Genomic DNA, 26,620 nt, shown 5'->3' on the forward strand with positions numbered 1-26,620 from the left:
CTTCTTCGGTATGCGCTCATGCAGGTTGTGGCAGCCGTCAGTACGTGCTCTCAGCGTGTCGGAGATGACTCGGTGTGCGTAATATCGAGCCGCTGCGTACGCGGCCTGGTTATCAGCGAAAAACTCGTGTTCCGGTGTCCAAAGGATGGTTTTTTCGTTCATCTTGGCGCTTTTTAGGACACGTAGTGCTGCCTTTCCGATCCTTCAGTCCATGTATCTTCTGTACACCTCTTGCAGATGCGTTATCACAGTAGGCCGCTTCTTTTTGCGATGGCCAGGGCTATGCACAGCTCTTCCGCGGTACTCACGTGCTTAGCACGTATGAATGCTGCTCTCAATTTTTTGCCGTTTTCGTTGACCACGCTATAGAAAAAGGGGCATTTGTAATGTGTGCTGCCACGTCCGCGTATCTCACATCTTCTTCGCTGTTGGTGTGGTGTAGTATCTACTTGAGCATTTATCCTGGCTTGTCTTTTTTCTCTAGTATATTGATTATGTGCAAGTTATCTCTGATCTCGCACGGAATGCGGTCACGGACATGCTTGTAATTCTCGACGCGGTAACCGAAATCTTGAAGTAGGGCTCTACCCGTATTCGTCAGCTGCAGTCTCTCCAGCTAGTTGACATGGTGTGCTTCAATGAGCTCTTCTCCTATTTTGTGCACTCCCATTTTGAGCAACTTTTCCGCGGATGTGAAAGTTGACAGCCCATGGCAACCTTGTGAACTTTTCTGATAAGAGTGTTAATCTTAATCCTCTGACTGTTCTTCATATCTATACGTACGGTGTCCCGTACGTGATTAAGCTTGTGACTAACGCATGGATCAATTTAGCGCAGTGTTCTTCTTTCAGTCCGTGGCTTTTGCTTGCCACCCTTCTTATCAGGTGACTAACCTGTTGCGCGGTATTCTGAATTTTTTCTCTGCCCCCCTTCCTCATCCTTCTGAATAAGAAGTCTGAGATTGCACAGCGTTGAGACGCGAGGAATTATGATGTCTCCCACCTTCACTTCCGGGTCTTGCGTCTGCAGCGGTTAGCCTGTTGAGCACTTCCTTAGTATAAGGAGTTCAGACTTTTCTGGCGCGCACGTCAGTCCACATGCTCCCAGATACCTTTCTGTTTGGTCGACCGCTTCTTGCAGAGCGTCTTGCTGTTGGCCTGTGGGTAATATTATTATTATTATTATTATTATTATTATTATTATTATTATTATTATTATTATTATTATTATTATTATTATTATTATTATTATTATTATTATTATTATTATTATTATTTAAAATATCGCATTATATCCTCCCCTAAACTCATCATTATTGCTCATCTTAAAACTGCTGCTGAAACGACGGCTGCTAATCTCGGGTACATCACCGGTACTGCATTAGCACGAAGGACGACATTGTTTCAACTTCAGTTTTTTTCACGGACGCGAGCTCAGCACTCAGATGATATTGTTCGGCACTCGCTGGTCCTGATTCGCGCGGAGTTACGGTGGAAGTGATCAGCCTCCAAATGTCGTGCGTATGGTTTGATGTTTAACTTTGTTGTGTTGGTTACGATCCTAACGGAACTATACCCGTAGCGAATTCTTTCGAGCGTGAGAGACTAACTGCAGGCCAGGCCTTCGCGTTTATCGCCAGAATCATTAATCTGGTATCTGCTAACTGAGCGCGTGCCATGTAGGAAGCGGACGCATTTCATTTCGGCTTCCTTCCGCATCGCCGATAGAGGGCGCATGAGACAAGCTTGCGCCAGCGAAAAGTGCCCATTAGTTGAGGAAGAAACAAATGTTGAAATCAGGCGAGTGATTTGGAGCGCTGGTTACTAACCGTAACATTTTTTTTTATTAAGTGTTCCTTTTCTTCAAAAAAATTTATCTTCTAAGTTACAAATTTTCGCCAGTATGCGTGCGCGTTTTTCGTTGCCTTTCGTTCATCATCGTCAGATAAAATTGTACTGTGTTCTATTTTGATTGTTATTTAGCTATTCATTTTTGTTAAATCATCCGAGACGCTTATAATTCTAAATCAAGCATCTGCTTCCGGTTGTTTTAATTTGGACTGCAGCATACGCTGGTGCGTGAAACTTAATTAGCAGATATACAGGGTGTCCCACGTAACTTGAGCTAGAGTTTCAAAATATGCCGGAACACGTAATTACGACGCCACCGAGTGCATGTTGCTCACCGTTGCTATACTATTTTGTGTTCTCAAATATTGTTTAATTAGATATGTTTAATTGACTAACTTTTCAATAAACGAAAATAGATAAAAACATTTATAGACAGTTGTAGATCGGTTTGCAAAACGTCCAATTAGAGAGTTTTTAACTTTATACCTGTTAGTTATTAGTGTTTTTTCTGCTAATAGCAAATGCCTGCGAAAAACAAAAAAAAAAATACCGCGTGACAAACCCGCTAGCACATCAGTGCGCACGGCGATTCTAGTGCTCCCTAACGTCTCGCGTACGAACAACACGCTTCCTACATGGCAGTGATAAGCTGCCACAGCTGTTATCGTTTTTGTGACCGATAACAAAACGTGTTCATCGTAAAGCCACCACCGTCGTTGCGGTCCCGCGGAGACGGCACAATGAGGCAAATTCTATGGTCGTTCGTACGCGAAACGTTAGGAAGCACTAGAATCGTAGCGCGCAATGGCGCATGAGCGGGTTTGTCACGTGGTATTTGTATATTTCGCGGGCATTTGTATGAGCAGAAAAACACTGATACCTAACAGATATAAAGTTCAAAGCTGTCTAATCGGATGTTTTGCAAACCGATCTACAACTTTCTCTTTGAAATTTTTTATCTATCTTCATTTCTTGAAAAGTTAGTCAAACATATTTAATAAACAATATTTCATAACATAAAAAATTAGTCTAATTCCAGGCAACGGTGAGCAACATGCGTTTGGTCACGTCATAATCACGTGATCCGGCATATTTTTAAACTCTGGCTCCAGTTACGTGGGACACCCTGTGTAGGTGCAGCTATTATATTACAAAGTTAATCTTGAACTTGGTTTTATATTTTAGCATCTGGTGAGCTGTCGTCTTTCAAAAATGTTCGTTCATTCTCGAATGGGCATTCCCTTCAAACCTTGCCTGCGATTCAACTAAGCATACCGCGGTCGCAAGCTTCTGTACGAAAAACTCGTGACTTATTTGCGATGCACAAACATTACGGCTAGAAGCCTAGATACGTCGAATTATTCGTAAGTTTTTCCTGTAATAAAACATCAGGTAGCAACAAAAGGTTAATGCTTGATCCGCATGAGACGGTGTCGGAATATCTAAGATATATGAAAAAGCAAGCGAAAAAATGAGAGGTGTCACTTACGCTGAAGCTCTTCAGTTGAGTGTTTAGCCCCAATGCCCAAAGTCGTTTACCCACGTCCTAACTAAAGTGGCCTGCCCTTTTTCAACTCTGGCCCACTGAATGCGAAATCAGGACCCTGCAAAGAGCATGCCCAAACTCTGGTGGCCTCTTCGGGAGAAGATGCCACTGTCAGCTCTGCTGAGCAGAGGGTGAAGGGTGACGCCGCAGTGTTCGATCCTTTCCTTCTCATCGTCCTCACTTTCTAAGTGGCCAGCGCACTCTCGTAGCCGGCGAACAAGGCTCCGAGAACGTTCTCTATACCACTCAACCAGGCTAGCAGCATTTGCACAGCTCTCGGGCGAGAAAGTGCGTATGTGCCATTGGTATCAGGCTTACTTGGGATGTGATTTAGTCCCACGGCTTCCTCCTGCTTTTTCGGGCTCCTCTGAGAATTTAACACTACCATTCTAATAGATGCAGTGGTGAGCTAATGTATTGATGTAATTTTTTTAGTAGGCGATATTACAATCTCAAGCAGTTAGTTTAATAGGCTCCATTCATTACAATAGCGTGGATAGTCGAATGCCACTTAATTGACGAGTGCATATGACAAGACAGTGCACTGTATGCTCTTTACGTGCGTTGCTTCAATTGCACTCCACTACTAGAATCGGAGCATGTAGCATTTTATAGGCACCCTATAAATGTCTGGATCTCCCATGTGATCCAGACATTTATCGGGGTTACCGAGAGAGTGTGTTAGTGTGTGAGAGAGAAAGAGAGAGAGAGATGAAGACGATGGCCGGTAGGTTAACAAGATGTCAGCATATGGATTTCTGCCCATCAATGGGGTGGGGCAGTAGGGGCAAGAAAGAAGGTGTAGAGAGAGAATGAGAAGAAAAGAAATGGACGTACACACGCACACGCACACGCGCACGCACATGCACACTCACGCACACGCGCACGCACATGCACACGCACGCACACGCGCGCACACGCACAGGCATACGCACACGCACACGAACATGTATACACACACACACACGAACATGTATATACACACACACACACGAACATGTATACACACACACACACGAACATGTATATACACACACACACACACACACGAACATGTATACACACACAATAACATGTACGCGCAAATTTCACAAGGTGGCACATGTCAGAACATTATTCTTCGATGGATACCACTCAGGTAGCTATACTGACATCTTCCCGTTTGCCAATTAGGTTACTGGTAAGGTAACATAGGATCGTACTGTTTGATTTCTTTTGTTCAGAACATACGCAGCCACGAAAGTTTGACCATGACATGGCTGTACACCGATGGCTTCCACATGATTTTACCTATAATGGCTTTTATTCGCTATACACATCAGTGCAACTGTATCTCACAGCTTGTCTTCACCGTTGCAGGGTGGCTGGTTGCCTTTTGGCTTGCGCATCGAAGGTATGTTGTTGAGTGAAATCTTGAGAAACTGCACAAATGTCGCACAAAGAAGCAAAATCAGCCGATAAATTGAAGAGATTGTAGCAAAACAGTCATTTGGGCTAGTTGGTAGTGGTACATTATGGAAGAAGTGGGGCGTGGTACGTAACACGGACTGAAGGAGAGAGCAACAACACAAGCGCACACTCGCAACTGAAAGTTTATTGAAGGTGCAGCCGTATATAGCTTACAAAAATTGTCACATGACACAAGTTTTCTTGCCTAAAAAGCTAAGAAAAACCATAGCTATTCCTATCGCTATATTGTGTGCACCCTCAATAAACTTTCAGTTGCGAGTGTGCGCTTGTGTTGTTGTTTTCTCCTCCAGTCCGTGTTACGTACTACGTCCCACTTCTTCTATAACGAAGAAATTGATCTTACAGCCAGACTTAAATAGAGGGAAAAAACTTCGGCAGTCTCCCACATATGAGTAAATCCGGGTAAGTTACGGGCACCGATACGATCATGGTATATAAACTTTCAGTGATGGTTACCATATGAGTAATAAATTCAAGACAATATACTTTTGTTCCATTAGAACGGACTTATGATCGCAATATCGACTTCGAAGTAATCGTTCGAGAACATTTGGGTAATAACTGGCAAGAATCTTTCAATGTGGAACAGTACCATGGAGCACTCAACGCCGAAAACGACACGCCGCTGTTTTCAGTCGCCGTTTTCAATGCGCATTGTGTGCCGGGAAAAAATTAAAGCAGTAAGAGAACCACAGCTGCAAGCGTCAGCGGTGTGCAGTCAAATGAAACGTGGAGCGCCTGCTTCCAAGACAAACCGGCAGGAATAGCTTTGCTCTTGCCAGTTGAAAAACGATCGCGTGCAAGCGGTTTAGCCCGCGTACAAAAACGTCACCGAGAAGACGTCAAGCGCGCAGGCATGTGTGTTTTTTTAGCTCAATCTACTTCACTTTTGCGCTAGCATTGGTGCTCGATATCGTGAACGATTTGGACTAATCGAAAGCGCTGACGGGAAAACCATGCACGCTAGACGAGAGCCGTGATGACTTTAGAGACGGCGCTTTTTGTGCCAGTCCCATTGAAAACAGGAACGCGATCCCTTTATTGCTTTTCTCTACTTTGCATTCTGTATCTTTATTTTAAGTTTTAGCTTCCCGTTGCTATTCTCAACGTAGACATTTTTTTTATAAAAATGGGCTACAGATGGGCTGAGAAGTTTCGCGAAAGACACCGTGATAACAGCCAATTTATACACGTAACTCAATTTGGTATATGTTCTGAGCTCATGGATACCCAGTTCCCGCCTTCAGTTGTGTTTCGTCACTCAGAGATCAAGCATTATGCGCTATCGCTTTAACTGTGACTATGCGCTTATGCGTAAGAAGTCTATGACGTGAGGTATCGTCTGCTGAACGCCGGAACGATGAGCGCAGCTTTTTTTTTACCTTTTTTTAGAGCAACATTGCTTTGCGAAAGTGCACGAAGAAAATCTCTAGGAGCTTTTTTTCCCTTGCTTTGTCTATTGCTCTGAAGCCTGGTAATTCTTTTTACAATCTTAAGCCTAAATTTTCCATATCCTGAGCATCTCATTCGACCTGTTCCTATCTCATCGATTTGTACAATTTAGCCAACCTGCGAAAAACATATCTGCATTTCATCCCTTGCTTTCTCTCTCACTCAATCCCAATCTCAATGGAGCAAATGAAGCACTGATTGCCGCGTTTAGACAAAACATGCAAGGTGTTATTTCAGTAAAACTGGTGAACCGTAAAACAAGTCGTAATATATTTAAAACATTTTCCGAGCATCACGGCTTATTAAAGAGGAGTTAATGCCTCCTACACAAAGAAAGCTGAAAACCTCTGGAAGAGCCATGAATGGTAAAATTCAGGGGGTTGTACGTGGTGTAAACCTTTAGCGCGCTGCAACAAAACTAAAGCTACGTGGAAGAAGTGACATGGCGCCACACAAAGACAAACTGACAACTGTTTAATTTTGCAGAATAATGACAAAATATCTACACACAGAAAGGGTACAGATGAACAGAACAAAAAAAAACCACACACGCACAAAAACACATCGAAAGGCGCTATCCTGAATCCGTCTTTTCTTCAAGGTAAGCAAACAAATAGACCTCGAGACACATATATATGCTGGATTTAGGATAGCACCTCTTGATGTATTTTTTCCTCATGTGTGGGTGCTTATTTTTGTTCTTCTCACCCACCCTTTTTCTTTGTGTGTAGCTATTTTGTACTGATTCTGTAAAAATGAACATTTTTCTTTTAGTTTGCGTGCAGTTGTCCCGCGTCATCGCCTCTACGTAGCCTTTGTTTTCTTGTAGCGCGCTAAAAGTTTACACCGGAAAACTCGTAGTGTGAGCTGTGGCCGTCAACAATACCAGAACGAGCCGCTGTTTAAAGCGGCAGCCAGTGACGACGTAAGGTTGTTTCCAACGTGCGTACAATGTTCAACGTACTTTAGGTTGCGAAAGAAAAGAGATTGCGATTTAGTCCACGGCAGCCGCTTCCTATTTTCGTGGGTCAGACGAGGCTGTCGCAACCCAACAATGGCCGCATAGCAAGTGGAGAGCTGTTAACCGCACAAAAGGTTACCGTTGAAGAAGACACTTTTTTGTTTCGCCCGACAACCATGATCGAAGGGTTTGAACAATCTGGTCCCCAGCGTCTAATCTTTCTTTCCCTGTTTCGAATCGAATGTAATATGCCCACGGTGAAATTTCAATGATTGCCAAACACTAGGGGAGTCGGAGTTTGATCGAATTTGCGTCAGAAATTTGACGACCCTGCACTCATGATTACACCGTGTCGACATTTGTGTAAAACTGGCTTGTGTTGCGTGTCGCAATCGCGACTTCTTTGTTTGTTTTTTCTTGTCTTCTTTTTTTTAAGTCCTGGTTCGAAAAATGGGTTATACAAACTTTCGCTTTTGTAATCCGTTCGCCAACTTATCCGAAAGCCGAATAAACACCAACCAGAGCAGTTAACAGCCAAAGGCCTTTTCTTCTTTGTCTTGCACCACTTACACCGCATCCTTGGGAGCACTCGTAGACGGCACAGAGAGGAACTTCAACGCTGGAGGCTTGACATGCCCGCACGTGATCTTCAGCGTAGACATCTGCGAAGCACTCACGCTTGCATTTTCAGTCCCTCGTTCATGCACAATAACAGCACAAACAGAAACAGCACTGGCGTGCTCTGTCCTTTCGCTTCATTCGAATTCCCACCTGGAAACGTCACGTTTCGCTCCACTTGCGTAGCGGGAACATACGCTATAGTGACTCGCTCGTGTTCTTTCTTTCCTTTCTTTTGTTTTCTGAGTGAACGAGTTGTTGCTGAAGGGCGCTGCACTGACAGTCAGGTGCGTGACAGAAGCCAGTGGCTTCTTCTTTGAGACGGCCGAATGATGGCTGCGCCTGCGGTCTTGCGATAACATTCTTTCTTGCTTTTCTGGTCAGTTCGCTGTGTCCTTTATTTTCATAAAAAAAAACTTTGTCTCCTTTCTTTCGCGTTCGTTACTTTAGTTGTCAGCTTCTGTTTGCATTCTTTTTCCTGAAAGTTGTAAAAGAAATGGTGGCCGTTTGTTCTGCTTTAGAAAGCGAAACACTGATTTTCTTTCGTCTGAGTTTTATTGTCGTAGCGTTGGAAGCAAAAAGAAGCTATAATTTTGGTCTTTACGGGCTTTCTCTCGAGAGTTCCCCTGCATTCATGATAACTTTGGCTCCCCCATTCTAAATACTTCATTTTCTTACAGTCTCTCTCGTTTTTGTCGCTTCACTTAGTCTGCACTCCCTCACCTATTGCCTTTTCATTGCCGTTGAACCGTCGTCCTTTTGTTTTTTACGCTCACATTGTTTCACGCAAAAAAACGCAGCTTCACGTAGCCGTCCTTCGTCCTTCTTTCTCCTATTAAACCACGTGTCACGCTCAGCATAACCTTGCCTTCACTGTACTTTCTCCCCCCTCTGTCTCTACCTTGTTCATTCCCAGTTGACGCTGAAAAAAAGTAAGAAGTGAATGCGGAGAGCAAGCCCAACATCTTGCGTAGTCGTAACTTCTCTTTTTTCTTTTTTGTGGTGTTTTTGCTTACACGTAGTTGAAGCTGTGAGCATGCAAAAATACTGCTTTAACAGTGCCAGGAAGTGTGAAAAAAAAGAGAAGCAATCCACTTTCGCTAGACATCCCGCGTCGTCCTTCCATTTTCTCCGTTCCACTCTCAAAACTTCTTGGCGCGTACCTTCCTGCTTAGAATAAATCGAGTGGCAGCCATTGTCACGTGAAAAGGTAATCGCGTGCGTTTTCTCTGTTGCGAGCAGGCCTTCGCCTCTGGAGTGAAGGTCCACTTTCACTCCATACGTGTCTTCGCCAACAACATGCCTGTGTGTCTGCAAGACAAAAAAAATTGCCCGCAGCTTCCCTCGGGGGAACACTGAGGAGGATGCGGAGCATATAATTGGTTAAAGGGGTGTTAAAGTGCGACTTACTTGGGTCGATGGCTAAATTGGTTAACGTGGTTGTGAAATGGGGTGTTAAATTGCGACTTACTTGGGTCGCTGGCTAAATTGGTTAACGTGGTTGTAGGAGGGGTGTTAAATGAGTGAACACGTACGACACGTATGCGAAAGGGTGGTGTTTATTTATTGCGACGAACTTTGAGCGGTTCCGCCAACACTTTGGCCGGCGCTGGTCGAAGGGTCGTCGATCATTGCGACCTCGGACGTCGACGCGCCGTACAAACCAACCGACGAGCGGCAACTGAGCGAGCGAGCACCGACCTTGAGTATATATACAGCGCGACGGCGTATGCACTGTCAGCTGTCGAATGTTCGAGAAGGGGGAGAAGCGCAACGGCGCATGCGCGCGCGTCAGCTGCCGATGTTCTCGAAGCGCGACGGCGCATGCGCGCGCGTCAGCTGCCGATGTTCTCGAAGCGTGACGGCGCATGCGCGCTACATTATACAGCTAGCGAATGTTCGTGAAGAGGAGAAGCGCACGCGGTGTGTAGAGGAGGAAGGGTGCACAGATGGTGGAGGAGTGAAGCGCGCGCGGTGTGTAGAGGAGGAAGGGATGCACAGATGGTGGAAGAAGGAGGAGGAAGCTTGCGGACGGCGCCGCACTACAAGCCTCGAGTATTAGATGCTCCGCATCTAAAACAACACAAACGAAAGGGTATACACAAAGCGTGTGCCCGCCACACAATAGAGTGTCGGTGGTGTTAAGTGCGTCGACTGCAGCGCCTCGTCTTCGTGACTTGCGCCTCGGTGCCGCCGATGCGGGTTTGATTTTCGTACGTTTGTTTCGAACGCCTCGGAAGACACGCTCGCATACAGCTGTTGTTTACGTCTCTGTTGTGTATGGCTTTGTGGTTTCAACAATGTTTCGTAGTCCACACCTTCCTCTCTCTTGGGATCCTCGGAGTCCCGTTTTTGGTTTCGGATAAGTAAAGAAGTCACCTACATATCCGGAAATGCATCAAAATATTTAGCATAATCGTTCTCGAAACGGGTAAAAAAAATGGCAGCATATACACGGAGTGAATGATGGAGACTGGGGCGAAGAATTCGTCCGTCCATTCGTTCTTGCTTCCGTCCGTTCCTGCGTACGTCTGTGTAACCGTCCATGCGTCCATCCACCCGTCCGTGCGTGCGTCTGTTCGTGCGTCCGTCCCTGCGTTCGTACATGCATCCGCGCCTGCGTCCGTTCATGCGTCCATCCATGCATCTGTCTGTGTGTCCGTTCGTCCATCTATTCAGCACTCCAAGTACCACCATCTCGCATCTTTTCATCATATATTCTCCATATAGAAGCACCGCCATCCAGTGGACATTCCAAGGACTAAACGAGAGGTGGCACACGCACACTTTCTTACGGCTTGCGCTTCGGGTTTACTTCCCACTTTTAACCACCTCGAGTTCATGGTATATACTAGTTCACTGTATTCATGGCTATGCGGCCCAACGCTCGCTAAACCTTTCTAAAACCAAGGAGGTTACACCCAGCGAGTATAACGCAGCAACCCTTTCTTGTCAGATCGTGCTCAATGTACATGCCAATAGCTGCTAATGGGGATCGCAGCGTGCGCGTTACCTAAAGGCCGAATGCTCCTGTCTCTCATTTTCCCTTAGCAGCCATTAACATGTGCCTTGAGCACTATCTTTTATTGTTCAACAACGCACAGAAGAAATATCTCACCGGAACCACCTTGGAGGTCAAAATCGTGAGTACCGCTATTTCGGGTATGTGCCACTGGTCGTTCCGTACTACGAGGGATGCACAAGCCACGCCCCTAAAAGCGTGGCAAGCTCATTACCGCCAATCTGGAAAAACAAAGAGAGGTTCGAGAGGTTCGGTGCGAGGTACGTGTCCCGTCAATACACAATTAATTTCAGTGCAACAAGAACTAAGGAAGAACTCAAATGGGATACCCTGGTAGAACGACGCAGAAAGCTGCGCCTGAAGCTTTTTCATTCCATTTACTATGGTACGATTAACATACAGAGAGACATATATATAATACCGCCTAACTATAGGTCCCAACGCGTGGACCATGAGCGAAAAGTAAGAGAGGTTCTATGCCGCACGGAACTTTTTAAGAAATCTTTCTTTCCAAAAACAATCCACGACTGGAATAGGTTACCTGCTGACATCGTCAACGTAGTTTCGAATGAGATGTTTTTTGCCCTGCTGAAATGATTGTTTCTTTGATCTTTTTAGGACGTACTGTATGTATTACTGTTCTTATCTTTTGTTCTTCTTTCTTTTGTCCTCACACTGTATGCAGAAGGGAATTGTGGCTATACTCCGATATCAAATCACTTATTTTTCCTGTTGAAGTGACTCAACTTTGTAGTGTTCTTGTTTCTCACATATACTGCATACTGCTGTGAATAACTTATGTTGTCGATCTGCTGTAGCTGTTGTTGTTGCTATTGCCGTTTTCCACGCTTTATATATGACAAAATATTGAACTGTCCAGACTGACTGTAAACCCCTCCCCCACTGTAATGCCTCTGGCGCTGTGGGTACTAAATAAATAAATAAAAGAAGTAGAGGAGAGCAAGCTCAATAGACGAAAGTTGCGTCTGAGTAACCGTTCACGCCACCTTATTTTGGTGGGCGGCGCACGCCCACCGCCTATTCCCCGGCCTTTTATAGCCGAGCGGGAGCCCGCCCACTGCACACGCTTTTTCAAAAGTTGAATCCGCCGCGGCAAGTCGGAATGTCGAGAGCAGGCGCTCTTCGTCGGGCGTCAGAGAAGCCGCGCGTTTGTTAGCGGCCGACGCTGGCTTCTTCATCCTGCGCTTACACCGTTTCGTCGCTCCGGATTTCTTTGCCTGCTCCTCCTCCGTTTGCCCCGCATCTTTCGTTTACCGCTCTTACATTTATTTTTGATACAATTCAGGCGCCTCCTACTGCATTCGCTTGCCACGCCACTGAATCGACTCGGTTCCAGTTTCGTTCCCGTTTAAAGAAAGAAGCGCTCGTTTTCGTTTTAAACTTGCCTTTTCGTTTATAGGGCACCGACGCTCTCCGCTTTGCACTGAGACAAACAAGAAAACGGCGAGCTTGCCGGATGAGCAAATCGGAGAAATAAAATTTCCCGGAACGCTAACCTGAACGCAAAGAAACTCCTGTTATTTATCTGTAGAAATGGCCGGGAACTGCCACAAGGCGGTCACCAGGATACGTTCGCTTAAGTGGGGCTTTTTTATTTTCTTTCCTGCACGCGCATGAATTTCAAGCAGGCATGTAGGTGGCGCGCGCACACAAACACAAGCCCTAGTGGCGTTTACAGATAGAAGCACGCACGCAGGAAACATGCAAGAGCGCGCAGCCGCACCGGCCACTTCCTCTCTTTCGACTACACGGGCTCTCCTACTCAACTGCAGCTGCATAATTCGCGCATTCATTCACCGCTGGCCGGGCTCTTAGTTTCAGTGACAGAGAGAGTCTTATTACGCACAAACACACGAACATAAAGGCAAAACGTTGAATGTGGGATTTAGCCACTAGCGTGCTCAGAAGGACCTTCTTTTCTGTAGTGCTTACAAGAGGAACGTCCGATCTGGTCTCTTACGATTTCGTCCGCTACATACATATGTCTTTCTTTCCTTTTTTTCTTTCTTTTTCTTTTTTGTGAGTAAGCCAGGATCCCCTACTGTTTGGTATAGGGAGAGCGCCGGGCCAGGAAGATGGGGGCAAACATGCGGAGTGCACTCGCTTTGTGTAACCTGTACTATAAAGAGTGGAAGAAGAGTAAGAGAGGGAAAAAAAAGACACGACCTGCTTGAACGTGGCTCGGTGCTCAGTACCGTGACAGAGCCCGTGGATATACGTGTGTTTTCCTATTCTACAAATGTGGAGTTTGAGTGTCCGCTTGATTATTTTGTTCTTTAGTCACAGCGCGTTTCGTCTTTACCGTCTTCTCTCGTTGAATTCATTAGTTACCCAAAGAAAGTTTGTTTCAACTCTTTGATTTTTCCCCTCTCAACGAGACCCAGATGAAAAGATTCCGTTCATGCTGCGTGAAAAGCTACACGTTTTCTTTTACTTTATACCTAGAGAGCCTCCTCCTCCTCCTCATCAAAACACACACACACACACACACACACACACGCACGCACGCACGCACGCACACACACACACACACACAGTTTTGGTTCTCGCTTGTGGGATCCTTCGTTAAAAGCTTTCACCGCTTACGGTCAATATCTTCACTGATGCACTGCGCCACGCTCGTTATTTCTTGCTGCCTTTTCCATATGGCCACTTCTGCGTAGTTTTTTTCCCCACCACAGTAATCAATAGATTACTGAAGATTGTTTGAACAAGGGCTTAAGCATGTACGCGAGTACACATTACATTTAGCCAATGGCTTCACTCTCAGTGTATTAGCCTTGAAATAATGAACCTACTTGCGTAGCCTTTATGGTGACGTACAACAAGTATTTAGAGAAAACGCCTGTCGATTTCCCCAGAATCTAAAACTTGTTCGCCCGCAACCATGTTTTTATTTATGTGACTGACCATATTATAAGCAATCTTGCATGCACATTAGCTGTAGAGGAGAACCACAAGAGTGGTTTTAGCTTCCGTTTAATCAGTAAGAACGTATTCGGGAAGCTAGCGGACAAATAGCAGTGTAAATATTCTGTCAGTACCATGGCAGGCCATGCCCTATCTTCGTTTAAGAACTTGTTTGATTTTATGCTTATCTTATGCCTTACTATCGCTTGAGGTATGGCCGAAACCCCTTCATGGGGTAAAAGACTGGGTATTTAGACTCGCTCCCTTGGTGGAAGATTTTCCAATAGCTTCATTGCTTTTGTCATACAGCAATAAATTTCCAACTTCCCTCGATATTACCAGACTCTTAAACCTGATATATGCCGGGATATAAGAGATACGTACCTGTTGTATTTACACACTATGGGGATAGAGTCCACATGGCTAACCAGTAGATTTGCGGAGTGACCTACTTCACCAAACACTGTTCCTTCACCATCTTCTATCTTCACTATAGTTGAGTTTTTTTTTCGCAATAGAGTAACATGCTCTGCCGACGTTTCCAGTGTGAAAGCAACACAGTAACCATTTCATAACTGACGGTAATGATGCGCTTCATAAGTACACACAGACAAAACCCGCAAGGAACAGAAAACCTACCCGCACCTTGAGAGATAGCAGCGTTTTACTCATTCAGTTTCGCTCGTCATCTATATATGCACAAGCAGTGAATGATGACGTGTGCAATGACGACAACAAGTGTTATGCAATAACAAGAAGGTGTGATATAATAAGCTCGAACGAGCACCTTTCTTATAGTCAAGAAGCAAGTCATCGATTTACGCGAAAGCCTTCGCTTAGAAATGTAACAGCATCTAAATTTAACGCTACGTATGATGCCCTTATACGATCACGGTCTGATATATAGTTCATGAAGAACGCTTCGATTATTATTTCTTCCATGTGCTAGCTCCTTTGTCTTGCCTAATTCAGCCTACGTGGACGATTGAAGCAGTGCGCAGCCAAACCACACAATATCGGTAACTTCTTGGCAAGAAATTTATTCATTCATAAACAACGCAAAAGTAACCGTTTGACTGCTTCTGCGACGTGTCAGTGATACGATTTTTAAGGTAAAGTGGTGTGCGCAAATAAACACAAGGATATACAAATACCGGTCCTTGTCTGGTCTTTCTGTGTCCCTGTCTTCATTTGCGCTCATCAGTTTTTCTTAAAGTACGAACCAACTAGCCCAGTTTTTCAAGTTATACAATCGACGTTCACCTTTTCTCATACCATATGGAAGGGACAGCTTTATGCTCTCCCATAGTAGAGTACTAAGTACTCAAAATCGTTAACCACTTTTTTTCTAAACACATACTACGACTTTCGTTTCCTGGCGCAGTGCGTCCGCTGGAAGTGGACATCGTGACGTCACAGCCCGTGCTGTTGGACGGCCAAGTGATCGACGTGGAATGCCAGGCTCGTGGCGCCCAGCCCAAGGCGGCCATACAATGGTTCCTGGACGACGTCCCACTAAACGGCTCCACGCTGGCCACGGACGCGACGCGCACCACGAGCGTGCTTCACCTCGAAGCGCACGCCGACATGAATGGCAGGAGGCTCGGCTGCCGTGGTTTCAACCCGCACCTTCCCGACAGCGAGCTGTTCGACTATTGGATTCTCGACGTGCATTGTGAGTTGGCGAGTGCCGCCTATTTGTCCCGTAATCGTGAATTACTTTAGTAAATATTGTCAGGGGCAGGTTGATGCGTGTTTCTTTCGAACGTTGCAACTCACATATAGGACGTACTCACAAAAAGTAGTATTTCATTTTCTGGTTCGTGTTTGCTTACTTCCGGAAAAGTTACTGGTCAAAAGAAACGGTTACATAATAAAGATAACGTACCGGTTTCGTTTTGTTTGTTTTTTCGTGCCTACGTATCTGCCGCTATTTTTCGCCAATATATTCGGAAGAAAGCTGCATACATAGTGCACGAGTAGGGTTGATTATAAGTACCAGTCAGCATATACTTGCATTGGTTACAATGGCAAAATTAAAAGGCAGACTTGCTGCAGGTATTTCAAAGCAAGCTATTGGTGCGCTAAGCTTTAGCTGCTTTTAGCAAATACTATATTACGAATAATGAAACCTGGAGTAAAATGGTTCGAGTACAAAAATTGTCAATAACCTTACTGTAGCAATAAAATGTGAAGAAAACTATTCCTTCACACACGTAAAAAAAAATATCCGTATTTCAAGGCATGTTCGGCCTTGACAAGGTAGGATATTTTAAGACGGCGCTTAGGCGTTCTTTTCTGTTTGACGCTAGAGTGGAGATAGTAATACTGGCACGTAGTCGTGTCATCGGACAAAACAACAGTCAGCATGTCAAACAAGAAACTCTATTTGGCCGAACTTGTGAATGGGAGACTGAAGCTCAACTGACAGGGATACATGGTGGTACTGATAGCGACGAACAGAACATCGGCCGTCGATCAAGGAACAATCGGTGAAGAGCAGTGGCATTTATCACTGTGCCGTCTAATATTCAAGTGTTATCGCTAGCGGCCACGGAAGTTCCAGAAGAATCTGCAATGTTGGCTTCTTGCGCGCCTTTTTAACAAAACTATCTACCACTATCGTGAAGGTTCTTAATCATTGAAATCCCGGTTTGAGCTGAGCATTACTGATAGTATACTTTGGCGTTAACCGAATACAGCAAAAGGGAAATAAAAAAAATGTGAGTGGCAATACGCCTTCCCTTTTCTAAGTCATTTTTGTTGTTTGAACGTTACTGAGAAAATATGTTGAGTATGGTCACATGATATTTTTTATGACAAGCACGCAAATAGATTCGTCCTAACAAAGCATGTGCTAATTACATGCTGAACAACAGCAACGTAAACGTAGTTACTGTTCACACAATGGTGCCCTATGAATATGCAGGAACAACTAGGCACACAGCATCTCGTCAAACGAGACATCATGCCGTCGGCGTTCTTATAAGCACAGACTCACGCTTGTTCTCTTCTACTATCACGCATTAGTGATCTTTCAATGATAGTTGAACTTACAACGCGAACACAAGCAAGGCGCATGAACTCAGACACATTGCCCTATTCGCGTGTCCTTCTTGCATACGCATTTATGTGCGCATGTTACACCAAATATAGTTACTTTGGTGCGTGCAAGTCGGGTAATTCTGAATATTTAAGACGCTGTGTGACATGGTATGCACAAAAAAAAAGACTCGAGTGGAGTATACCAACATCTGGCGTCACAGTTCACACCAATGAAACAACGCTGGTACACTATAGTTGATTGCATTAGGTAGACTCTGTAAAACACTCCTTGTTGTGGTGTTGCGGGGAAACTAAGCTTAACACTCCCGAACGAGGAATTAACTCGCTTTCCAGCACCCTATTCTCTTCACTCATTGGCGTAAACTCGTGCGGCACCTAATTCACTTTCAGCGATGGGAGCTGCTCAACTTGTCGGCTTAGTACGGATATATTGATAACAATACATCCAGAAAAGAAAAGTTAAGAAAAGCTAGCACTTTAGTATAAAAAATACAATTCATGGATCATACATGGGTTACACATCAGTCTCGTGCATAAGTATTCAATAAATTCTGGATGGCTAGATCCACACGTTCACTTTCAATACTGAAAAGCCAGCTTCACCGCTAGGTCAAGGCAATGATTGCGACAGCAACTGATTGGCCTGTTATACAAACACTGATTTAATACAAATTTTATGATAAGCACACACCACTTACAAGACTCTGAGCCACTTTTTGATACGTCGAAAAACACGTGTCATACATAGCTTCGCACACCACATACAAAGATATGGTCCCTTTAGAGGGAATCAGTCGTTTGTTGATTATGTCTGAAGATACGAGCCCGAGAGTGAATGACCATGCCCGCTCAGCCATCATTTGGATTTCCTGCGCGAAGCATGCCACTTTCACAGCCCCCCATTCCGCCTTCCCCACCCACGACTTCGGCACTTATTTTTATGCGCCTTTTACGTGATTCAGGGCCGGCTTGTTTCATCTCTGCTTGAGCAGCGTAAGTCCGGCAGCACTCGCGCGCTTTCACTCCCACATAAAGAATACCAAACTCTGGACTATTAACTCCCTGATATGATTATTTTCATTTTCTCCGCAAAAAAAGGGTAGCGAACAAAGCTGGTTTTTGGTTACCCTTATGCAGTTTGATTTTTTCTTGTTTTTTTCCTTTCTTTCTGAAACAAACAATGCATTATAATAGACAATACGGCTACTGTGATTAATAAAAGTCATGTTGAATATTCCTGTAATCACTATAGCAATGAACAAGCCATGCACAATCTGTGAGGTTAAAAATAACGAGAATAAACCAGACCAGTCTCGCTAATACGTTTAAACCTCACTAGTCGTCTCATGCAGGCTACTTTCTGGTGCCCCCAAACTCAATTTTGTCTTCTTTACCTTATTAGAATTCTAAGATGTACCTACTCAATTACTTGTACCTGTTTAAACTTCTGAATCATGATAGGCGCACATAATTGATCACCTTATAACTCGTTGTCAAAAACTATCGAATGCCTCTACAATCTATTACATCTGCATGAGCCTTTTGTCTGCTCAAAAAGCTCGTTTGAGCACCGGTCGAACAAACGAAAACGTAGAGCTGTCTTAAGTGACGCTTGAATGAGGCAAGCACTGTTTATTTGGTAATTGGTGCTCAGAAATACAAAGGACTTAACTACCGACAGTCATGACCAAAATAAGCAGTTTGTGCATAAAGTTGTACTTGCTCTCTTTAAATGACTAGGCCCACGTAATTTGTTGAGGCTTTCCAGTATGTGTGCTCACTGTCATTTCCTGAATGTACTCTTAAACTTTCTCGTTTGGTTAGGATGCTAGAAATGAGCTCAACTCAGTGGCCCTTGCCGTCTCCTATAATTGCTTGCTAGCATGAAAGCGTTGTGTACGTGCAAAAAATAGTTCTCTTCTATATGAAAAAAGGTCTGAACGGAGCAAGACAAAGTTGTTTTCATTACAAGCTTGAGTTGTTAGGTACACACTGTTTTATTCGACGATGAGGGAAAAGTGCACTCATGTGTAAAACACTGCTCACACCACTTCCCCCTAAAAAAAAAAAAAGAAGTGAAATCGGAAGAACACGTTCTTCATCATAACACGAGCTCGGATAAACCTTAATTTAGCTGAAGTGGATTCCATTTCTTTTATTTCTGAAGGTAATACTATCGGCCGAATAATCCGGCTTAATGCACCACTTTGAAAACCAGACTAACTTGAACTGGGAGGAGGGAATGCATAGTTCAGTGTTCCTTTAGGTTTGCACTCGACTGCTGTTGCAATGTGTCTTATTCGCGAGCGGCTTTGACGCTTTAAGGCATAACATAAGAGTCATTTCTTTTAAGTCACGATGCAAAGAGGCGCTCTCGCTTCATTGCAAGTATTGTTTGTTTCATAAATGTAAAAATAAGACAAAAAATCAGACGCAGTCAAGGTAACCGATAAGAAGCTTGGTCGACTATCCTGATTCTTGAGGAGAAAAAATTAGAGTAAAAATAATGTGAACAATTCATAACAAGGTAAATTTCAAGTTAATTTTACCGAGGGTATGTCACGTGGTATTTGTATTTCGCGGGGATTTGTAGTTAGCATAACCTAACTATTCATTACAGATATAAAGTTTGAAACAGTCTAATCAGACGTTTTGTAAACCGATTTCCAACTTTCTCATTGAAATTGTTTACCCATCTTTGTTCCTTCAGAAGTTAGTTGGTTAAAAGGGTCTTATTAACAATTGATCAAACCAAAATAAATAGTCTCATTCACTCCAGACAAGAGTCAGCAACAGGCACCTGACCATGTCTTCATTGCGTGTATCGGCATTGCGTGTATCGACATATTTTTAAACTCTGGCTAAAGATAGCCCAGACACTCTGTATGAACCAAGCAGTTCAATATTGTGAATGCATGCATGCAGTGACTTCAATTGCAAAATACTATGTGCTTGCCTGACATAACTGATTCTCGGACGCGCCGTTAGCTTGTTGTATCACGCTAGCTGGCTTCTCATGGTTAAAACAAACGTGAAACATAGCAATAACAAACGCCCATGTCAGGGCTTTCGTGTCGTTGCCCGTTAAAAATTCATGTGCTTTGGATAGTCTTTAGATTAAGCTTGTGTCCTTATATTGTGTGTCCGATCTGTCATGTCACTGACATGATATCGCAAAACGACTAATAGAAGCAAGCGAGAAGCACGTGTACAATTTCTTGAAGTACGTAAGTTGCGCTATTAATATACATCATCCACGTTGTCCTCTTTAGTTCTTTACCAACTATCAACAAGGTTTCCACATAAACTTAGAGAACTGGGTTGGTGACATGCTAACAGCACCTAACTGAATAAGTTCTGAGTTTCGCCGAATAATTCATAGTTTTACCCCTATAGGTAGCGCAATGCCGCAATTGATCATCCTATATAAAAAGGGATCCGCGAACTAGTACGTGCCCATCGAGAGAGTTAAACGTGAAACTTTCAATGTCACACATACGGTGTATAATCAATTAGCCAACGTATGCGGGTCGTTTAGAATGTTCTGTCTAATAATATTTGAAATAACATAGATTACCTCAGGTGGTATGATCATACGTGGTGTAGATCGAAAATATTTCTCAGTGAAATGGGGTTTGATGGCACCATAGCAGCGCCAATAAATGCATCGCTATGACAAAAATACAAACAAACAATATATATGGGGCTCCATTTGCATTTTGGCAATAAATGAATGAACTGTTGATTGATTGTTATTTTGTTCAAGCATTGTAGGCTAATTCATAAATTGATAGATTGTAGTATTTTTTATGTTGTGACAGTTTAGAAATTGTGTGCCTCATTTTTGTCACGCCTCTTGAAGACACTTTTGATGGCATCCTATTATTAGCACTTGACCTTGCTCATGAATAATCAATAGCTTATTGCAGTTCAATGAAAACCGAAAAATCAGTCATTAGAATTTTCAAAGCTGTCGCTGCTACAGCCCCGTCAGATGGCGGCCGGTCAATTGTTTTTTTATGCTTCTTATTAATTATCAACCACAATTTCATCAATGAACGTTTGAAAGTGCAAATATCTGACGTCAGTTTTTATTAGGTTTGATTCAGTTCACTTTCTAACATTTCGAATGAAGTCAAGCCCTAAATAGCACCTTCTTTAAATCGTTCAGACTCATACTTGTTATCTGATTATGATCTTCTTACATTCCGCAACGTTAGTGGCTTCTAGAGGGAAAGCAATTTCATGAATACATAAAAATGGACTTTTTAATTATAACTGAAAGAGATAAGTCGAACATAGCAACGCTTAGGTGTGTTACGCTCACTGAGCAAATATGTGTCAAATTTTTAACGCGTGTTCGTGCATTTTAATGAGTGAAAATTGCGAAAAAAAGATTACTTGCTTTGGAAGAAGCGAAGCTTATCGTCGACTCGCTCACATATTCTCCGCTCTTCACTGCATAAAGTTTTCTGAAATTTCCACATAAAGGTTTTCCACCCATTTCATGCGTTATTCATCTAACATCAATTCCCCCTTCCCCCTCTTCACAGGTTTCTTTGTACACGTTCGTTTCTATTTATTCGAATTCTTCCCGAATTAGAAATTATGATGCCCTCTCTACGAGCGTAATGCGTTTCAGAATGACCGAGGTTCTCATTGTGACAAACTCCAATTAAGGTTAAGACGCGATACAAGGCCAATAAAAGCTGCCATCTCTCCAGTAATATGACACAGGGCTCGCCTGGAAGCTGACTGGCCGGCGCTCTCTTCCCAGTTTTTTTTTTTAATACACCCTAACACAAGGCCTTGTCGTACTATTCACGATATTGCACGAACGCGCAATGCAAAAACAAAGTAGAGCCCACGCAAACAACCCTCTAAGGAAGGCTTATCGTGCGAGCAAGCGACGAAACTTCGCCGTCCATCCCATCACGTTCTTCTCGATTCAGCGGCCGTTCGCCCCTTGTACAAGATTGCAGTCGGCGATATCACCGCTGTTTTCGACGTCTCTGCTCCCGCTATAGGTTCGCTGCCTCACTCGCTTTCCGAACCTTCCCACATCGCTTTCACGACAGTGAAGCAGCCTTTGGCTCCACCCTTAAAAACTAGGTGCTGAAAAGTTTGTTCACGCTATGGCGTTAATTGAATAACCCGTTAAAATTTATCGCCACGCATTGGATGACTCGGCTCCTTCCGTACGGTCAGCGCGGCGTCGGACCGTAGGAGTAGATGAGAGTGAATGGTATCGCCAAGCGTAATCTTTTCCTGCGCCTAAAGGACAACGTCCCAGTGGATTGGTTGGCGCAAAGCGCATAATTGTCTTTGTTTCCATGTTTAAATTTTTCTTCCGGGCTCATTCAGTTGTAACCGAAAACAAAGCATACCCGTCCTTTTACTGGATAGCTTATTTTTCTCCAAAATCCTTGCTGTGCCGGCTGTCTTTGTCAGCCTCTTTCGTGGCGCTGTGAAGATTACAGTATAATAAAACCTGCTAAATTCGTTTTGATAAAGGTTCTTAAGGGGCGTCAGAATTTAGGGCAGGGAAAATATTCGAGTGACAAGAATTTCAGCGGCTGTGATGTTTTGTTTGATGAAAGAAAACGTGCACATAGTCATAGAACGAGAAGCTTACATTATTCCGTATTTTATTTCAGTTAGAGGTTTGATGACTTCATCACCATTTATTTTAACGACGTTCCACGCGTGCGCTACGTGTAAAATAATAGACTACAGAACTGTGGAGACATTGCTCATTTTCAATAACTAGCATGGGCAATTATATTTAGCATACCTTGATCTAAAAAAAAAGTATATCTGCTGATGAAAGTATCAAATACAATGTGTGTACTTTTTGTTGACGCCTAACGCGATAACCCGTCTTGTATCAGATGTCTTTAAGGTAAAAAAAACAATTGTGCACAGAGTAATAATTATGCAAGTGCTACATCTTACTTGCAATATCAATCCGTTTTTTCGCTGACCCATCGAGCCTTTTCTGCATTCAAACAAGAGGGGTATCATACCCCGTGTAAGGGTACAGGATCAATTTCAGCCTCGTGTTCTAAGATGCACGAATGACATTCGTACCAGAAGTGTTTTTTTTTCTTATAACTAAATGTGGTCGTAAAGGTAGAAACATTCACCCTATATTTTTTTGCAGTTGCTGTATTATTATGGTTCCTATGTTTGTTTTTAGAATTTGGACTTGATTTTTATATATTTATTTATTTATTTATTTATTTATTTACCTATCTATTTGGTGTTGTTGTTATTGTTGTTGACTTCACATTGCTGATTGTTTGCCACGTACTGCTGTCGTGCTAAAAGATAGCTGTGGGCCTTTGTCAAGCTGCCTCTTTTGGAGAGCAGCTTTTACCTGCAGCTGTCCATCAAACTATTGATGAAAAATAAACATTATTATTATTATCATTAGTATTGTTGTTGTTGTTGTTGTTGTTGTTGTTGTTGTTGTTGTTGTTGTTGTTGTTGTTGTTGTTGTTGTTGTTGTTGTTGTAGACCTCGTGTTTTCTTTTTCTCTCGCTTTCGCAACGACATTGTCATTAATAGTCATGGCATTTATTTTGATACAAGCAAAAAAAACGGGAAATTCCAGCATGACCGCTTGGTGCAGATGAGACTTAAGCGTGGGTAGTGAAGAAAAATTGGGATGCTTTGCTGTTGTAATACGCTGACATTACCCAGTGAAAGGCCCAAGCACGGGTTGCATTGGATTCTGCCAGATGTCAATAAACTTTTATCCATCTACATGACTTTCGTCGTAATTTATTGTCCATAACAAGCGGGCAGCAACATTTTGCTGCCATATTGCTCGTGACCTTTCACTCTGTCTTTTTTTTTTCTTTTCTGCTATGTTTTTTGCCTAAAATTTATAATGAGCATTTCATGTACGACTAACAAAGTCTTCTTTTGCCTCTTCTCCACCTTTGCCCATTTTATTTGCTCCGTCCACACCACCAATTGCAGTCAAGCCGGTGCTGCAGCTCAACCTGGTTTCGCTCGATGCGAGCAAACAGATCAGCGAAGGGAGCAGTGTCTACTTCGACTGTAACGTGCAGGCCAACCCTCCCGTCAAGCAAGTTGGCTGGCTCCACGAAGGAGCACAACTCGAACCCAGCCCCGACATACGCATTGAACAAGTGCGCCTCGTCATAGACCGATTGCAAAGGCACCAGGCCGGCCACTATCAGTGCGCCGCCACCAACGAACTAGGTCATGGTGTGTCCGAGAAGGTCTTCCTCATGGTCTACTGTGAGTGTCAATTCGTGACCGCCTATCCGCTCTCGTTTAACCATGTGGGGTGGTCCATACCTCTTCACAAGGGGCTTGAACTGCTAGTTCATTGGACTGCTATATAGCGCAAAATTCAGATACGAGAAGCAAGAGAGTACGACGCACACAAGCGCTAATTTCCCAATGAATATTTATTAATAAAACACATGAAATATAAAAGCAACCACGTGCCTATCTAAAGATATCTATGAAGAAAAGAAAAATCATTGAAGCGTTCACAGTGCGCAGGCTTGGCGAAGACAGGTGTGCTAGCGTGCCATCTACACATTTGTCAGACGATGAATTTTCTTTTTTACATAAAAATTTTAGATAGTTCACAAATCAGACGTGATATCACGCAAATGGTTGCTCTCTTGTAGTGGGCAGTGGGAAGTTTCCATCAAATAAACGGTTGTTAGTTCGCGCTCGTGTGCGTCCTGAATACCTGTACCTCCGTGTGTCTTTTTTCGTGTGAAATTCAGAGCGTCACGAGTTTCAACGACAACATCAATTGGATTGCCTTGTTTTTTTTAATGTGTCAGCACCTGCACACGTAGCCTTTTAAAGTGTTTATACGACATGAAAACGTATATATCTTATTTGAATTTTAAGACGAGAAATTTCAGATGAATGGCATCGGGATGCCAGTGAAATAAATAGCGTAGCTTCACATTGGGTCATTTGTGACTACGTCTAATGAACTCTTAGTAAATTATATTAGACCAGGAACGAGGACTTCCTTCATCAGCACGATCAACACTAAAACCTCAACGAACCTGAGTCCGTCAATATCACACATGACATAACCTGCAATATTATCTATTCGTGTCTGGTCACAATGAACTTTAACTCAGTCTCTTTATGCCTACACTCAGTGTTATCAAGATGAGCTCAGTGGCATTCGGTTGACTATAGCCTGCTTCATAAAATTCTTGTGCATCGCTCCCTCTAACAATAACCACGTATATGAGTGATACAAGAACTTTTAACTTCCAGATAGATGAATATTCTCTGGACGTCGACGAACTTCTAATTTCTATTCATGTGTACAACGTGGTATTAGGATGAGCTCTGTAACACTCGTCTGACTATAGTCAGGTTCATAAAGCTCTTTTATGAACCATTCCCGCTATGGTTTGCCCCTTTTCATAAATGATACAATAACTTTTGACTTCCAGAACGAATATTCTGGGGACGTCGATAAACCTCCAATTTATGTCGCCATGTTTCTCGCTCATCTCTGTTACCTTAGTTGCGTGCATGGCTGATCACGTCCGCCGAACGATTGTACACGACATCATCGCTTTTATTACCTCAAATAGAATTTATTCTCGAGAAAGTAGACAAACCGGCTCGGGTAATAGGTTTTCCCGTCATAGCTGTACGTTATCGTCGCATAAAAATTAAGTGCACTGAGAACCGCATGGGCTTTATTGAAATTCTTGGATGCTCACATATTAGGGGCAGAAATGTGCCGGTAATCACATTTAGCTCGGCAGCGTGGCCTCACTCATATAAAAAGCTCATTCTCTTTCGCTCAGATAATAGCAGTAAAAAGATGCGGTCCCTTGTCGCCACATTTATTGACTGCGACCAAAAGCTCATTGCTTCCTCTGCGCCCTCCGGACAACCATCGTCTCCCATTAGACGCGTTGATTAGAGTCTAAAGAAATGCTCCTCCATTATAAGGAACCTGTATAGCAAGAGGGAATTCGTCGTGCAATGAGCAGAATAATCTGATCAAGAGAATAATGGGCAGGCTTTTCTCGTTGTGCAACCAAGCCACAGAGCTATAAACTGCAGGTCCAAACTTCCCTGGTTGAAGCAGTTCAGACCAATCAACTTTGTCTTATAAGTGTACAGACAATGATTCGGGAGGAGCGTAAACAAAATGAGGAAGCATCTTTATCTCTTTTTTTACTTTTTTGAACGAAAAAAAAACTAGATTCCTGACGATTTACATAAGAAGGCCTGAACCATCAGCCCCTAAAGGGAACCATTTGTAGATGCGAAGCAGCGGGCTCCAACGCTTACACAGATGGTGACATTGGCGCTGATGCTCATCAATCGAAAGCCAAGTAAAGACGCCCTTGACTGGATTCTAGCGCACGATCCAGTGCCTATATACATAAAGTTTCCAAAATATACACTAGAGGGAACTCTGGCGCTAGTGTCCATGGAGGCTGCTACGCATAGTGCTTCAGTGAGCATGGGAATCAGGGGTATGACATGAGTTTGCTTACTCTTCATACTTTACATTCGTTCTGGCTTCGCGTGGCCTGACGCTGCTTTGTCCCGAAACAACAATCGGCAAATGTTTAGCAATTGCGCTTCGCCACCTTATTCCTTTAGGTCACAAATCGGGTCACGAAGTTCAAAAGGGTTCATTGTTTCCTTATAAACAAAACCGA

General features: G+C 43.4%; 1 protein-coding gene across 4 annotated transcripts in view; it reads left to right on the forward strand.

Moving 5' to 3' along the window:
- The window catches only part of LOC119172588 (neural cell adhesion molecule 2), a 227,326-nt gene that overhangs the window by 165,486 nt on the left and 35,220 nt on the right, over positions 1–26,620 (forward strand). For all 4 annotated transcript variants that reach the window (XM_075892548.1, XM_075892551.1, XM_075892550.1 and 1 more), the window contains 2 exons: positions 15,235–15,525; positions 23,904–24,188. In XM_075892548.1, the coding sequence (XP_075748663.1) occupies positions 15,235–15,525; positions 23,904–24,188 (576 nt within the window). The remainder of the gene's footprint in view (positions 1–15,234; positions 15,526–23,903; positions 24,189–26,620) is intronic.

Source organism: Rhipicephalus microplus, chromosome 4 (assembly GCF_043290135.1).
Source record: "Rhipicephalus microplus isolate Deutch F79 chromosome 4, USDA_Rmic, whole genome shotgun sequence".
In the NCBI taxonomy this organism is placed as follows: domain Eukaryota; kingdom Metazoa; phylum Arthropoda; class Arachnida; order Ixodida; family Ixodidae; genus Rhipicephalus; species Rhipicephalus microplus.